The sequence below is a fragment of the Notamacropus eugenii genome, chromosome 4 (genome assembly GCF_028372415.1).
Source record: "Notamacropus eugenii isolate mMacEug1 chromosome 4, mMacEug1.pri_v2, whole genome shotgun sequence".
In the NCBI taxonomy this organism is placed as follows: Eukaryota; Metazoa; Chordata; class Mammalia; order Diprotodontia; family Macropodidae; genus Notamacropus; species Notamacropus eugenii.
In genome coordinates this window covers 346,829,157-346,847,557 of record NC_092875.1, presented here as the reverse complement: position 1 = coordinate 346,847,557, position 18,401 = coordinate 346,829,157, and the positions used below count along the sequence as shown (strand labels likewise).

The window sequence follows — 18,401 nt, the reverse complement described above, 5'->3', positions numbered from 1 at the left end:
AAGCCAAAAAAGCTTACATGAATTCACAAAGGTACAAATGTGCACTGAAAATTTTTTTACATTGAAAATATAACACCCAACATTAGTAGGTAATTTCAGCAGGTAAGATGACACTAGATATATCATAATGAATGGAGGACTTATTTTACAGTCAGAATAGTTCAGTACCTGCCTCTGATAATTATTAGCTACCTAATCATGGATAAGTCAGCTTCTCAGCACCTCTAGACTACTCAGAATGTTATAGACATATTGAAGAAATCATCGACTGCCTCCCCAGTTCCACTCTAGCTGAGATGATGCTCTCATCAGATTGTGACTGATAACAGTGAGTAAAGGGAGTTGTGCATACAAACTTTACTTATGTGCTTTTTAGAATAATGTACATTTACCTAACACTTTAAGGTTTACAATGCTTGTCTAACAACAACCCTATGACATCAGCGATATCAACTACAAAAGTATTAAAATCTCCATTTTAGTATTCACTTCAGCAACACATACTAAAATTAGAGTAACACAGAGAAAATCTGCACGACCCCTATACAAGAAAGACACAAAACTTTGTATTCTTTGCTTCTTGAAAGAGGCAATGAATGGACTAGATGTACAAAGTGAGACACACATTTTTCAGACATGGCCAATGTATCAAATTGTTTTCCTTCCCTATAGCTACCTGTCACAAGGAAGGATTTCCCCTTACTGGGGATAGGAACTGGACAGTTATGGTAATAATGCAGAAAAAGAAAAGATCATCAATGAAATATACATACAGAACCGGAATCCAAAAGGGGACACACAAGTAGGGCATATATTACCATAATGTTAAATTTAATTCATATAATCAATCAATAATCAAACAATATTTATGGAAGTACCTGCCATGTGCCAGGTACACAGATATATATATATATGTGCATGTACGTACGTACACACACACACACACACACACACACACACACACACACACACACACACACAGGCTAAACGTAGTAATACACTGTAATTACAATTTTCTTTTCCATTCTTGATACTGAAATTTTTGTGTTTGCTATGATAACAAAAAAATTCCATTTTACAGATAAGGAAAGTGAAGTTCTGAGACAACAAATGATATGATCATAAATCTAATAAGTGTCAGAGATGGGAAGCCAAACCTAGGTATTTTTATTCCAAATCCAGTGCCCTTTCTATTACATAAGGTTGTTTTCATAATCTCTAAACTATTACCAATAATTCAATACATACTTTTGGATTAAAGAAATTTTATTTTAAAATTTGCTGACAGGTTTTAATTTTTCTTGAAAGAAAACAAGCAAGTGTGTTAAAAGATTAACCAAATGCTATACATTCATAAAAAAATAATGCAGTTCAAGGACTGTATTTCATGGGGGGAACAAAAATCACCTTAAGCTTAAATTATACTCAATAATTATATTTTATTCATAGAATAGTTTTAAAACAAAGCTACGTTGTGATTCTTAAATAAGCATTTTTTTCAAAATGTTAAAATCCTTACATGCAGAGAATTGTAAGAACAGAACTGGTTTCAGTGGTGGTGGTGTTGTTTAAACTGAAGTCCACAATACCCACAAGTCCCAGTTTTAGTCTCTTTGTCCTATAAAAAAGAAAAAGCAAATTCTAAATACAGGTGCAATATTTTGCTACAACTTTATTTATGAAAAAAAGATCTAACAATACTATAAAATAAAAACTACAAATATGTTAATAAGTTATCAAAGTTCATGAAACAACTTTACAAAGCTTTATATGATGGCTTTGTTTACACAAGCAACAATTAATATATGGACACACTGTATGTGTGTGTACATACTATGTATAAGTATGTATTTGGTCCTAACCTGTGTTTTGTCAGTGTAGGCCACTCCTGATATGAAAACTCCCCCTCCAATGTAAATTCACAACTTATCTATAACTGTAGGGCACAGAAAATGAAATTGATTTGTCCCTCACGGCAAACATGCTCATATCTGGTTTTAAGGAAAATCACTTTGCCAGGACAGTGGAGAATAGACTGAAAAGGGAAAGACTTGAGGCCGAAAGGTCAATTAGCAGGCTACTGCAACAGGCCAGGCAAGCAGTCAGTAGGACCCCATATAGGTCGTGGTCATGTGAGTGGTGAGAAGGGAACTTAAATGTGCGATGTTGTGAAGGTAAGAACCATGAGATCTGCCAATAAACTATTCATACAAGTTAAATGCAAGTAAGCAGTTGAGAATTACACCAATGTTTCAAGTCTGGATAGCTGGGAGGACAGTGGTATTCTCCAGAAGGAATAGGAAGATGTGAAGAAAAAATTGGCAGTCAGGGGGAAGATAAGGAGTTTTTTTTTAGATATACAGCTATCCAATCTGAAATACCCAAAAGGCAACTGGAGTAGAACTGGAGCTCACAACAGAGAGTAAAGCTAGATCTAAAGCTCTGGGAATCATCTGATATAGCTGATTAAGTCACCAATCTAAGTTTATGGGCCCTTTGAAATTTATCACAGATCTCAGGTTGAGAATCCCTGATATAGAGAAAAAGAGATCCTTGGGCAATTACCCATAGTGAACAGGCACAACCTGGATGAATATCCAATAAAGGAAAATGAAAAGTATATGTATATAAAATGTAAATCACAGGGTTTTTTTTAAAGTTTATTTCTTTTGCCATGTGACAATTTCAACGGCAAATGTTTCAAGCCATGCTTATGAGTTAATCAAAAGTGCTATAATACAAAATACACACAATACAAGCGAATTGTGAAATGTAAAAACTTTTTAAACTAATGGTATGCAATTACAGAAATGTCAATCAACAGGACTTTATTAAATGGCTAGTATGTACTGGGCACTGCACTAAGCATTAGGAATACAAAGTGAAAGAATTTTGCTCTCAAAAAAGATTACATAAGTACATGCAAAATAAATGCATGCAGAATGCAAAATAAATGCTATCTAGTTAGGAAAGAAAAGTATAACTTATTTGGGAGGGATTAAGGAAATGCAGTATGAAAAAGGTGCTACTTGAGTACCTTGTTCTTGGAAGAAGTGAGGAACACTGAAGGAAAGCTGTTATTAGCAGCATCTCCATTCTCCCAACTTCTTCCACATTCCCTTGGACATTTGTATATAATATATAAACAAACTAACTAAACTTTCTGTTAGTATCTTTGGGTCTCTCTCAATTGCACTAATAAGCTTCTCATTAATACTGGACACTCCTGATGCATAAAAAGACTTATCTACACTTTAAGAAGAGTTCACTCTCACACACACCCCTCCCCCCATGTATATATGTATGGTGTGGGGGTGAGTGGCAGAGAAGAAAGATGAAGAAAGAGGGAGCAGAAAGAATAGAGGAAATAACCAACTTACAAACAGGTTGTGTTTCAGTTGTTTGGAACTTGAATACAATATAATGAAAAAGTAAAAATATTACTGAAAATGTACACTGCCTATATTATAGACTTTTGTGGGCTAATTTAGGAACACCACTCCCTCCCCCACCTCACTCCCATAGTCCATATCACTTTTTGTAGTATCAAAGAACTGGAAACATGAAATATTCATCAACTGGGGAATGGTTAAACAAACTGCAGTATATGAATGTAATAGGATATTTATTGTGAATATCATCATCATCATCATATTGCTAATTAAGAAAAATGAGGAGGTATAATGAATACAAAGAACACAGGAAGACACACTGTATGAACTGATACAAAATGATATAAGCAGGACACAAGTACAACAATGTAAATGGAAACATTGATAAAGCAGCAGAAACTGAATATTGGCCCCAAAGAGCTGATGTGAGAAGGCACCTGCCCTTGCTTCTTGGCAGAGTGTGGGGAAAACGCATTTAACATCAGACTGATAGGCTGATAAGTTTTCCTAAACTATTTTTTCCCTCTTTATCTTAAGAATGCCTCTAACAAAAAAGAGAATACATTGGAAAATATAGGCAATGTAACAACAAAAGATATCAATAAAAATATATTTAAAAATTTATGAGATGCCTTAATATTTGAAATCATTAGTGCCGTCAATTAAATACATACTTGAATTTCCACAAGTAAGCTTACTATTTCTACTCTTTGCAACAGGGACTCAGCCTTAGACAAGTCTTTTAGGAATTGACAAATATAATGAATCCACTCTAACAAATAATTACCCCTTATAAATAAAGAGAATCTGATTAGCCTGTTTATTAATGTTCTTTCCTGCTTCTAATACTGGAGTATTAGACAAAAATAGGTCATAATATTCAGATCTACTCAATGTATTTTTTAAAATTTTATGCACACTTCTATTTATCAGTTCTTTCTGCAGAGGTGGATAGCATCTTCCTTCATAGGTAATTTGTAGTTGAGTATTTATAATACTCAGAAAAACTTAAGTCATTCACTTTTATTTTTCAAACAATATTGCTGTTACTGTACACAATCTTCTCTTAGCTCTACTCACTTCACTCATTTCATGCAAGTCTTTCCTGCTCATCATTTTTTACAGCACAGTATTTCGTCATAATCATATACCACAACTTGTTCAGTCACTCCCCAATTGATGGGCATGTTGTCCATTTCCAGTTTTTGCCACCACAAATACAGGTGCTATAAATATTTTTAGAACACGTACATCCTTTTCGTTTTTCCCTGATCATCTCAGGAAACAGACCTAATGCAGTTTTCCAATTCTTTGGGTATAATTCCAGATTGCTCTCCAAAATGGTTGAATCATTTCTCAATTCCACTAAGAGTGTATTAGTGTCCCAATTTTTCCACATCCCTTCCAATATGTTATTCCTCCCCTCCCAAAAAAATCTTTTTCCTGCTATCTCTACATTTTTCTTGATTTCCTTTTAGAACCGAATAAATCTCCCAGTCTAATAAATTAGCTATGCATGCAAAGTGCTGAGGAGGAGCTAGTGTAGTGGCATGTATCTACAAAGGTGGAGTGCTGAAACTGAGAGGTAGACTAAGTTAAGCAGACAGAGGAAACTATACTTAGACTGGTGGATGAGATATAAAGTAAACAGATGAGTCTGAAATGGCAAATGGTTAGGAAAAAGACTTGTTGATTAGTAAGAAAGAATTATGAAGAAAATAAGCAAAGAACACTCAATTTTAAAATGATAGCACAATGAAAGGACAAACTAGGATACATTACCAAGTTTATATACACTTTTGGATGACCCAGAGCTCCTCCTCCACCATCACATGATATCACTCGACTTTCCACTTGGCTCACTGGTTGCTCTGCTATCAAATCAATCGCAAAGTTTTCATTTACCTGAGGTAAAAAAAAAGAATAGTGGTTTTTTTTTTTTCCCATACCACTGATAGGAATTTTCAAAATTAAATTAGAATTTATTTAAGCAAAATTCCACTTATTCTGAAAGACTCAAGATTTCCACAGGATAGGTACTTCCTCTACCAATATAGACTGAACTTCTCCAAGTAGTAGCTAACCTTTTAGTGACAAGTCTTTCAGTACTTACACAGCCTAGTCCTGAGATGACAAACAAAACAGCTGTCATTATATCTATCTTCAAAATATTTCCAGCTTAGTAAAACCAGAGTCTGCACTCCACTATTATGCCCTTAAAAATACAGTCACCCTTTTATCCATGATAAGGGAGTAGGGACTTTAATAGAATAAGTATATCGTTACTTATAGTAACAGAGTAGGGACATGATAAGGGAGCAGGACTTTAATAGAATAAGTATATTGTTACTCTATAGATGTCAAGAAAGTCAGTTTCAAATAACAAAAGTAAATTTTTAGTATTTGTGGGTTCCTTTTTTTTTTTTAATTTACAAGGGGAAAAATAGCAACAATTTTATAAATGGTGGGAAAATAATTCTGGGCATCAGTAACTACAGACAGGATTTTCAAGACAACAAAAAATAATGTGTTTGCTTAAATTTTTTAGAGACAAAAACTTGCTTGCCCAAGAGCTAAATAGTGTACTACTTTCAAATAAGAATATCAACTGTTTATCTGCACTGATTCAAAGAAATCTTTTTCTTTAGGAAATGAATGCTGTTTAACACCTTTAAGTTTTTAAATCTAAAATAAATGATCCTGTATGGCTGGTGTACAAATTATTCTATTTAATCAAATATTCTGGTTAAAATAGTGCTATGTTCAACATACATGAAATACAACCATCAAAAGTTCTAATTTAATAAAACTGTATGCAAAGTGTTTTGTTTTTTTTTTAAGGCTTATAATGACCTTTGGACAAAAGAAAATAATTTTTGCCTAACCACTTAACAATTATATAGATAGTAATTTCACCTTTTTAAAAAAATTTCACAAGCCTCAAAGTCAACACAATAAATATGAGATATCACTTTACTGCAGATTTAGAGAAATTCAGGCTAACACAATTGTAATTAACAGAATGCTAGGTGAATATATCTAAAATTGTCTAAGCTTAAGGATGACAGTTTTTACTCAAAAGAGGCAAGACACATTTTAAGTCAATTTTCACCTTCCCCAAAAACATTTATAAAATATTAACCTAGAGCAAAAAAAAAAAAATCAGATGGTATCATCAAAAATCTATTTTTCTATACAAGTTATTCAGCACTTTGGAAAAGGCACTGAAATAAATGAATTCAAGCTTTCTTATTTATTTACAATATAAAGGGCAGACAACCGATAAAACACTGGATAAACATAAATTTTTAGACTATGAGTAAAAAGGCAAGCACATTTTATTTGATAGTGAAGAGAAAAAAAGAGAAGGTAGAATCTGAGGGAGAGATGTGGAAGAATTCTCTTTTATTTTTTCATGGAAAATAGAATTTGGCAATTGTCAGGGAAGAAGATTCTCTGGCAGAATGAAGCTTAAGAAAAGGCTTGAAGGCAGGAGTAATATAAAATAACAGGGCATTAAGCAAATCTTTGGAAAAGTAATAAAAAAGAAGCCTGTTGAAGAGCTGACCAAAGGTTAAGTAAAAACAATGCAAGGTGGATTAAAAGTTTATTATTAACAATTTATTTATATAGAATTTTACAAAAGACCCTACGGAATAAAACGCAAACCTTGCTCATTACCCATAGAACAAATAGCATATAGAAGATGATGATCATATTATAATAGCAGCTGGTTCTTTGCATAATTCTTTAAGATCTGTAAAGCACTTCACAAACAGTCACATTTTCATTTGATCCTTAGGACAAGGAGGAGGAGGGAAGTGGTCTTATCACCTCTATTTGTGGAAACTGAGGCTTAAGGAGATTAAGTAACTGGTCCATGGTCAGACATGAAAGCAAATGTCTCTGGCAAGATTCAATCTCAAGTATTCCTGACCTCAGGCTGTTCAGAGTTCTGGCCACTCTGTCACACTGCCTCTCTAAATCCAACAATGGGCCTTAAGGTAAGTGATGAGATCAAATAAAAAAGAGCACAACTCAAATCACAGTTTTGAGAAGGCATGCAGTTAGATGGTGACATAAAAGAGGGAAGTATGAAGCAGAAGTTTCATTTTCCAACAGGAGATAGCTACAGTGCAGATTAAGTCTATGGATATAAAAGGAAGGAGTGAATCTGGGCTATGTTACTGAGGATCACACAGCAGGGTAAGGATAGAAAAGATGGATGGAGCAAAAGGACAGTGACACTTTCAAAATGACTGAGGTTGCTAGACTCAGAAAGATGGTGATAAGGCAGAGTCATCTACTTTATGGCAAAGGCAAGGGAGGGTAGAAAATGAGAAGATTTGCCTCAGACGTATTTGAGTTGGTGATAAGATATCCCACTTGAGATGTCTTGTGACAAGCGCGATTAGACTACAGAGTAGAGACACAGGCTTGTGTGTTTTCCACATACTGATAGATAGCTGAACCTTCATGGAAGACAACAACCAGGGAAAAGGCAGCAATCATCTACTGATACAGATCTCAGTAAGGGCCAGAAAGTATGCTGAGACAAAAGAGAAAAGTTTATTGAACACAATGCGGATACCATATAAAGTGAAATTAAGAGGAGAAAACGGTATAAAATAAATATACTGGATACAGGAATATTAACAGGGCTGCATGGCAAGTGCTTTGGTAACATAGCAAAATGAACAAAGGACTTGAAAAAGAATATTTAGAACCAGTACAATCTTGCATTCAACATTAAATGAACTGTCACTTTAAAACAACATCTTGAGAATTTCTGCAAAGTCCTCTGTCAACAGTGTCAAATTTGTCATGACTACAGATAAAGACTGAAAAAGAAAATGATTAAATTTTATGCATAAGACACTAAGAGGCTAATATTTCAATATGCTCTAAAAGTTATGTGTGATGCTAGGCCATAAAAAAAATGGCCTGGTACAAAATGTTTTTCTCCAATATAATTTAAACTGTCTACTACATTTTGGTAGGCAGATAAATATGAAAAATAGATGGTTTCAGGAACTAAACTTACCTAGTTAAAAAAGTATTCTATTCTCACTAGTTGACAGGAAACACAATTACATGATAACCAACAGAACAATAATTCCTTAGACTAATTGCCCTCTGAGCTAGCCTCATTTCTTATCAGTTTTCCTGTCCTCTATTTTCCCCTCTTTCAACTCTGCCTTGAACTCTTCAACAGAATACATTCACCCCTGACTTTCTTCTAACTTTGTATTTTATTCATCAGATCAAAAACACCAATCTCTTCCATCTAAGGTCACACTTCTATTAGCAGCAGAACTGGGATTAGAACCCAGATCAAATAAAGACCTTCACCATTTAGGGAATATTCAAATGTCAGAACACTGACTGTATAAGAGTGGCAAGGAATAAAGTCCCTCTATATCCATTTCTTTAGTAAATAAAGTTGGGAATTGCTACAAAATGTCAAATGACTATGGGCAAAGACTATCCTTCCTTGCCTATAACACAGTGTTCCTATAATTATCCCCTTCTGTTATAAAGTAAAAATGCACTCCTCCCTCAAAGAAGGATTAGGCAAGTTCAATAAATCTAAAACCAATATAATACTACTTAACTTTTACAGTCTTGCTAATACCAGGTAAATAGAGCTATCCTTAAGTTATTTGTTAAATGAGTCTCTTGCTTCTGAAGATACAATTAAGGGGGAAAAAAATCTTCCCCTGTTCAACAGCCATTTAATGTTAGTTACCACAGTCTTCCTAAATTCATGTTTAACAAAAAAGTTTTATTTGAAATAAATACATGTGTGTATATATACAAACATACATACACATACACACACACACACACACACACACACACACACACACACACACACACACACACACACTGTATCTGGAATAAAACTAACTGTCCCAGACATAGACAAATACAAGGTTTTATAGATGTGTGATAAAGAAAGTGCAATTTATAATTTACTATCATTATAGTTTATAAGCTTTTCTCTTAAAGTTCAATTTCAAGGTGAAAGAATTTATGATAAAATGCAGTTACAATAAAACAAAAATATCAAGTTGTGTAGCATTACACTAATGCTGTATTACATGGTCTTTTAAACAGAATATATTTGTTGACAGTCTTGTCTCTCCCCTTACAGTGACATCCTTATAGTGTGGTATGAAATGAGTGATGTACTGTTCACCTCTGCTACTGATGGACAAAGCAACTAACCATACAAATGAAGTCTTATAGTTTAAATAATACAATGCCTACATAAGTGACAAAAATGTCACCCAGGCCACACTAACAAACAGATAGGCACCAATCATGGCAGTTACAGAGACCTAGCCATCTCCTTGAGGGAAGGGCATTTGATGCCTTGACATTTCTGACTGACAAAGGGCATACACTACTGTCATTTATTGCAATACATCTGAAGGGAAATCATGACCCTCCAATTATTAATGTCTGGTTCCTGAAATTCAGTTCAACTGAAAAGAATGTAAAGAACAAAGCAACAAAAACATATTCATCTATAATACAAAAAAATGTTATTAGATGCTAATGGCATGTCAAAATAATAATGTTTTTAAAACCTTCAATTATTTACTATCACTAAGGAAATTTTAACAAAAAAAATTATTTTATAAGTACCATTAATGGATTGAATGTCATATACCTTGAACATTTCTGATTAGCTAGTAGTACTGGCTAAGAGTTTCCTAAGCTTATGACAAATTGGGTACCCTCCACATTATCCAACTCCTGCTTTGTAGCAAGAAAAGTAATTCTGTGCTTTGGCTATCACTAAAATGGAAAGTCTTAAAGTCAGGCTTCTGTGGGTTTTTTTTTTAAATTACAAACTATACATATTAAATATTTAGTGTTAAAATACATTTTCCATTGTTAAAAGACACGACTTTGACTTAAATGGTATATATTAGGGATAGCAATTGCTATGGAATGTTTGCTCTGCCAAGTTCCAAAATCCTACCAAAAATGGGGAAACACAGGAACAAAATCACCATTTAAGCCTCTACAAAAACAAATGAACAACAACAAAAGATCAATGCTAAATTTAAAGTGAAAAGATTAACCATACAGCTCTAGAATACTATACTGTCTCATAAAAGTATTTTTAAAAATAATGATTCTCATTAAATTTTTAAGTTTAAAATGAACAACGACTTAAATTATATTTTAAAATTAAATGTTTAAAGTTTAGATCCTAGGTGAATATTGATTTTAGAAATACAGACTTACCTATTTATATTTATACTTTTCTAAAAACTAATTTTACAATAAAAACTACAGTTATTTACATAAATTAGATTTTCAACTTATAGTTTAAAAGATAATTCAAAAGAATGGTGAACTGAGGAATTTGTACTGACTTGTTCACACTGGTTTTGAGGGACACAGGAGTTCAGTGATTAATCTTGCTGGCACCTAGCAAGAGAAAGTATTTTTAAAAATAAAAAAGAAAGAAAAGAAACAAGCAAGAAGTCCTGGAGCTACCATGAAGGATAAAATTAAAGGACAACTCACATAGCTTATTGACTAAACAGACAAGGAAACAAGTTCAGAGGCAAAGTGCTTTTAACTCCAGTGGCATATATAGCAAGGAAAAGAAGCTAAGGTGGTTTTTTGTTCTCCCCTTTATTGTCATAGCAGTTTTGTGTCAGTAAAACAATTAAAATATATATACATGGGGCGAAGCAGTCCTGGAGTCAAAAGGACCTGAGTTCAAATTCAGCCTCAAACACTTACTAGCTGAGTAACCTTGGGCAAGTCACTTAACCCCAATTGCCTCCGAAAAAATCCAACAAAACGAAAAAGACATAGCCACATCCACACCAAACAAATGAACATGGTCAAACAGGAATGTGTAAGAAAGAAGAGCAAAAAGTCACTAACAATAACCAGTTTCATGACGTCACATCTTATTCAGAATGCTTAGGAAAACAAAAACCAATTACCAAAGTGATGTGGATCCCCACAACTGTCTACATGTTGAGTAAGTACAAAGAAAAAGATTAAATGGCCTATGTTCCAAGAACTTAAGATCTCACTGAAAAAATACAACATCCATACATATTTAAACAAGCAGTACATTATTAATTACTAAATGAATATACAGGCAAATGCTATCAAAATTGAGAAGACAGAGATTACTACAGAATGGTATAATTGGTATTTATATAATGCTTTTAAGATTTACAAAGATTTTTACATCTATAAATCTCATTTGATCCTCCCCTATCTGTGAGATAGATACAAACAGTAATCATCGTCCTTAATTTACAAACCAGGAAACCAAAGATCACATGGCTTAAGTGAACTGTCCAAGGTTCCACAGCTACTAAGTACTTGAGATAAGATTCAAACTTGGTCTTTCTGCTAATCTACACTGCATCTGTATGACTGGGGTACAGATGAAAAAAGCTTCATGGATGAGGTGAATTTTAAAACATGGACAGTAAGACTAAAGAGAAAAGGGATTCCAGGCAAAGAATAACAGAATAAGTAAAGGTTTAGCGGCAAGAATAAACATGGGACGGACAGAATACTAGACCTGTAATTTCACTTGGTACACTAAGAAAATCCTATGTGAGCAAACTCCCTCTACCAACTCCAAATTGTATCTTTTCTGCAAGTTCACTTAGAGAACCTAAGCTACTAAGAGATTAAGTGATCTGCCCAGGGTCACAAAATCAATGTGTCAGAGGCAAGACTTCAACCCACACCTTTCCGCCTTTGAGGCCAGTTCTCAAGAATGAAAGATGACACCGAAAAATGAGAAGAAAAGCCAGGCCGTAACTGAAGATACATGCTGGAAAATCAGCATATCTGGCCTAAGGTCATCAATTCCTTGAAAATATGGACAGGAACGGTTATAAATGAGCAACTGGTTGAATTATGTCAGTTTTGTGACAATAATCTGGGATTTGGTCATAATCTATCAATGACTGTATTATGAAATGATGACTTTTAAACAATAAACCAGTAATCTTATCAACATAGGGAGTTCCCAGGGAAGACAATACTCAACCATGGAGATCAGCAACTATTCTGAAACAATCAACTTTTAGAACTGTCTAGAACATTGATGTTAATTAAGTGACTTGCACAGGATCATCACACAGTTCGGCCAAAGCAGAACTTGAACCCAGGTTTCTTGACTCTCAGGCCAGATGTCTATATACACTACACCACACTGAAATTCATGAAATGACATAAGATGGGGCAATGATTGGTGGAACATATAAGAGAAGAGAGGATTAGCTCTCTCTAGGACAATGTTGGAGGGACCACATGATCAACAAATGAACCTTGGAGACCTATACTGTTAGGGAGCAGGGGGCTAAAGAAAAATCAATGAAGATATGTCATGATGAGAGATAAAAAAAAAACTTTTTTTTTCAAAGTAATGAAGATAAGTATGTTTAGAATTGGAAGGCAGAAGATGCTAGAAAAAGTTATTTATATAGTCTCCTCCAAGATTCACAGTAGACCAGAGGTGATAGGGTCAAGAATCCAAGTGGAAGGGAGTTACTCTAGGAAACAGAGGAATACTTCATCTGAGACAAATACAGACTCTTCTGTTTTGCATTAAAAGCACTTCACAATCTAATTGCCACATACCCTTCCAGCCTTATTATACTTTAGTTCCTTTCACATACTCTGTAGCCTACCTAAAAAGACCTTGCTGTTCCTGACACATCACTCCATCTTCCAGTTCCATGCCTTTGTACAGGTTGCTTATGCCTAGAAATCACTCATTCCTCACTTCTGCCTCTTAGAATCCCAAGTTTCTTTCAACTCAGCTTAAGTGTCATCCTCTACAAGTCTTTCCTGACATCAGACCCAGCACTCTAACCAGCTGACCATGTAGTTGCCTAATAGATTAAATGATCACCTGGCTTGTATCACGCAAAGATTGCCACATGAATTCAAACAGTTTATTCTCAATATCCTAAAAATAAAAGCTATTTTGATGTTTGAGATGAAAATGAATAGGGCCATGGGGCAACCACCTGCCTGAATTGGAAGTGAGAGGTGACTCTCATAAGTGACTTTGGAGCTAGGAAAGTAAAATGGCTAAAATATCATCAGTTATGAGCTTCCTCCCCCCCCCCCCCAAAAATAATATTGTACTTACTTTGAATTTACTTATGTATATGTTTGTCTTTCCTGATAGAACATAAACTTCTTGAGGACAGAGCATGCTTCACTTTTCTCTTTCTATCTCCAGCACCTAACAAATAACTGGTAATATATTAGTGCCTAATAAAATACCTGCTATTTGACTGCTAGACACCAGGCAGCTAGGTGGAGAGAGTGCTGGACCCGGAGTCACAAAAATTTGATTTCAAATGCAGCCTCAAACACTTCTTAGCTATAGGACTATGGGCAAGTGACTTAACCTGTGTGCCTCGGTATCTGCATCTGTAAAATTCAAATAAGAGTACCTGCTTCCCAGGGTTGTTGTAAGCATCAAAATGAGATAATTTTTGTAAAGCCCTGAGTACAGTACCTGCTACATATAAGTACTATATAAATATGCATTCTCTCTCATATTCTTTGTATGACCACAAAGAGACAGATACCACAAGGTAAACAGAAAAGCTGAAGGGGGAAGGTCATGCTAGATAACTCCATCAATAGGAGAGTTAAAGGGCTGGGAAGAGTACATTTTTAACAGCCAGACTCAGACTCTAACACTGAATCAAGAAAAGATGAATAAAAGAAATTGCTAAGAACCCAGATAAATCTATGTAGTATGAATCTTGAGTCCAGGTTTATATAGTTCTGTGACCTTTTCCAGTGATACCACTCTGTGGCCTAAAGTCAAAGGGGATAAAGCAGACCATAAGAACCATCAGCATGGCAAAAGCTCAAGGTGACAAAGAACTCTATGGCAGCAGATTAGGCAGAAGTATGGTAATAGTCATGGAGTCCAAGCTAGGCATCAAGTGAAGAGTAACCAGAAATAAGTTAATTGGTTGGGTAAAGTTTAACACAATGATTACAGCTGTCCTAAGGAGGACAAAAAGATGGATTAATAGCAGATAAAAAAGAGATAGGTTGTAACTGAATTAGAATGAAAGTGACAAATGATAACAAGTCTAAGCCCTTCTTTAAAGCAAGTAATTAAATAAACATTCGAGTGCCTACTGTGTGCTAGTCACAGTGCCTGGTGCTGGGGATACAAAGGCAAAAACAAAACAGTCGCTACCCTCATGTATATATGGGGAAGAGAGTAGTTACACGTTAAGAAGCAGGGTAGCAGCATATGTCAATGGCAAAAGAACATCTAGTTAGAGAATATTATTGTCAATTGAAATAAAAGAGTCAGAGAGAAGGAGTTAAGAAAGACAGACCCAAGCCCAATCCTAAAATTCCCTTGATGGTTGATGACAAGAAATAATATGTAATTATGTAGTTAAACAGTGATATAGAAAACAAAAACTTACCTCTAACTTGTCACATCAATTTGGTCTAGACCTCAGGAAAGAATGATACATATACTACTTCCAGTATTTAACAGAGTACTTATATTCAAATAAAACAAACCAACCCAACCTATTTAAGAGGAGCCAAAAAAAAAAATCATACTCCATTAGATGACTAAAATAGCAGATTTTGACAAAAAAAATTAGCAATAGAATCTGTGGACTTGAAAAAAAGCTTGCATGGGGTAAAGAAAGTAGTCATTTCAGTTTATAAGTAAAACATAATCATTTTTTCTCAAAAAAACAATGTAGCCACCTAGATATTTCAAAAATAAAAATCATAGCATCACAACATTCTAAAGAAACATATAACTTAAGAAATTAGATGATTTTTAAGACTCCCTGTATTCCTCATTAAATGTGCAATTTAGCATATCTATTTTATTTCTCTTCTCATATTATAGTTTTATTAAGGTTTAACTCTTTTTTGAAAGATATAAGCTTACCTCTTTCTGGCGAGCAACAAAGCGAATTCTCCTGTAATCTTCTTCATCATAAACCTTTAAAATAAATTGTGCTTTATTTTTACATCTTATCCTTAAAAACAATAATTTTTGTCTTATTTTAAGCACACTTGTCAAAGTAGACACTAAAGTTAATTATATTATGTTTCCCTGAATAATCAGATATTAATATTTTAAGTTGTTTAACCCCTTTTAAAACACTTTCATATATGTTATTTGATAAATGATCCTTGGTGTTTTCTTAATACAAGCTTAGAAACCTAGTTTCTTACACCGTTAAAAGAATGAGTTCTCCATTCTAATGTAAACGAAAAGGAAAACTGTTCTTTACAAAGTACATATCAGTCATAAATACTGCAATTTAAGGAGGCTTTGTCTCAACATCTGGACAATGTTACTTCACCAAGGTAAAATGAGGAAATCTGTAATCACAGACACACAAATTGAAAATAAACACCATTTTGAAGTGCATATTGTTTGCATCTGTTGCAATATATTTTAATGAAGCATCAAGGTGGTGTAATAGAGTGCTGGGCCTAGAAGTCAATTCCAATTCTGTTTCACATATTTTTCTGTGTGACCCTTGGCAAGTCACTTGATGCCTCTGGTTCAGTTCTCCCATCTGTAATATGGGGATAATGACAGTGCTTCTCATCCAGGGTTATTGTGAGGATAAAATCAGATATATGTAAAATCCTTTGCAAATTTTAAAGAATTATATAAGTGTTTATAATAAATATTACTGGACAGGCAACTTCCATTACATGGGTGATTTAATGAATGCAAGTCAAAATAAATCAAATGATGAATTTCAATTTCTCATAATTTAAACATTTAGAATAAATAATTTTAATCTACACAATGACTTATTCAAATTTCCACTATCCACAATAAAATAAAAATTTCCAAAGGAAGACTAAATGTGTCTTTACATGCTGAAATATGTGAAACTGGTTCCATCATAATCAAAATAACTGGGCAAAGGATAATCAGAATGTTAGGAATGGAAGGAGCATCAAAGATTAGAATATTACAATTACACATGTGGTATTTTTACCATACAACAAACCTAGACCAAATCAGATTTATCCATTTTACTTTGTTGCTAAGTGCAAATTCAACTTGAATAATTTCCAATAACTGAGGCTCAAAAGCATTTACATTCTCAACAGGGACACAGCACAGAAAGAGGTATAACGTTCCTTCCTTAAATAAAACGATCTTTAATTCTGACCAAGTTTGTGTGCAGGTTATTCATTTTCTGTTTTTGTTTTCTGCGCTTTTTTTTAAACTAGAAGGTGGAATAGAAGGTAATTAAGGAAACAGCAATTTATAAATGAGAATTTTACGACGGGCCTCTTTGCGCCAGGCACAGCCGGGAATACACCACCAGCTAAGGACAAAACAAAGCCCGGGTCGCCCCAAGTGCCAGAAGGCGTGACGCCGGGGAAGGCAGACACTCATCAGTGGAGGGGAGACAGCCCTCTCCAGGACACGGTGGGGTGACCCCAAAGGAGGGAGCACGGGATAAGGCTGCGCGTCGGCGGGAGGGCTGTAAAGGACTCTGAGCTGGCAGGACCTGAGAGGTCTCTAGCACCAACATGGACCCGCTGGTCCAGGGCGCGTCCTGAGCGGCAACAATGTATCCACTAGGGTGGGGGGAGGGGGAAAAGAAAGGGGAGAGAGAAGCGAAAGGGAGGGGAGGGGAGGACCGAAAACGGGGAGGGGGAAGAGGGGAGGGAGGTCACCCAGACTGTCAGTCCGAGTCTACGAGAAAAGGGAGCAGGGGCAAAGAGCATCCCAGCCATGGAGGAGGGGCTGTGGGGGAGGACGAGAGACGCTCCTTCCTCCTCCTTCCCCGGTTACCTGGCCCGTGTGGGTAACTTTCTCCCCCGAGGGTGATATCTTCACACCAAAACACCTGGCGCTCCCCGGGAGGCCCCGGGTGGCCCCGAGGCTGCGGCCCAGAAAGCGACCGAAGGTCAGCGTCCCCGCCGCCGCCATCTTCCGCAGGATGACCCCGTGACCCCGGCGCTTGGACTACGCGAAAGAACGCTCTCTTCCGTGGGTGTCTTACGCATGCGCAGGCAATCGAACTGAAAGTTTTTCTGGGATCTATTTCTCGCCGGGAGAGGAAGGAGGAGAAGAAGGGCGGAAGGAGAAAATGAGGGGGGGCGGTGCTGGCAGGGGGAGGAGGAAGTGGACCGCGAGAGGGCTGGGCGTGAGGGGAGGGCAAAGGAGACAAGCTTCCTGGGTTTGAGGTCGCGGCTTGTCCCCTGTCGCTGGACGGGTGCAACTCCTAGTCTTACCTTGAACCTCTTTAAGGAGGCACACAGAAAATCAGAGATCTGACCTGGGCCGAGTCACTTCAGCCTGTGGGCCTCGGCTCCCTCTGCCCCTCAGCATCCGACGTTTGCTGCAGCCTGCTATGAACAGGGAACAGAGCCCGGGGTTGTGGAAGACTGGCCCGGCCAGCGGTGTGACCTCGGCCCTGTGAACTACCGCCCAGGGGCACGACGGAGATTACTTTGTATCCGCGTTGAGCAAAGTTGTTACATTTCATGGAGCGTGCGGATTGAATAAGAAAAGGGATCATCAAATGGGGAAAATTGGCATCACCAAATCTCCTGAACGTTAGTTCTAAATCTGTACGATAGGAATAAAGATGTTTGCTGCCTCACACCTCGCAGGCTGGCGTGGATCTGACGCTTGGCGGTGTACCTAACCTCAGAGAGACCCGAATTCAAATCCAGCCTCAGACAGTTACTAGCTGTGTAACCCTGGGCGAGTCGCTTAACCTCTCTCAGTTTCCTCATCTGTAAAATGGGGAACACCCATCTCTCAGGGTTTTTGTGAGGATCGAATGAGATAATTGTAAAGTACAATTCACATCGTAAGTGATAAATAAATGTTAATGTGATGCTACTGTGTATAGAATGTTTTATAACATTAAAGTTTTAGGTAAGTATATCATTATCATCATCATCAATAAAGAACCTGTTGTTAGTAATAATATGTATTCATATGAA

At 36.1% G+C, this 18,401-nt stretch overlaps 1 protein-coding gene across 1 annotated transcript; it reads right to left on the bottom strand.

Moving 5' to 3' along the window:
* Positions 1-1,419: 1,419 nt before the first annotated feature.
* NDUFS6 (NADH:ubiquinone oxidoreductase subunit S6) lies at positions 1,420-17,533 on the bottom strand. The gene is made up of 4 exons (XM_072605370.1): positions 17,239-17,533; positions 15,355-15,408; positions 5,175-5,297; positions 1,420-1,618 (listed from the first exon to the last, which is right to left on the bottom strand). The coding sequence occupies exons 1-4, from the start codon at positions 17,374-17,376 to the stop codon at positions 1,550-1,552; spliced, it is 384 nt and encodes a 127-aa protein (XP_072461471.1). The 5' UTR covers positions 17,377-17,533; the 3' UTR covers positions 1,420-1,549.
* Positions 17,534-18,401: the final 868 nt, after the last annotated feature.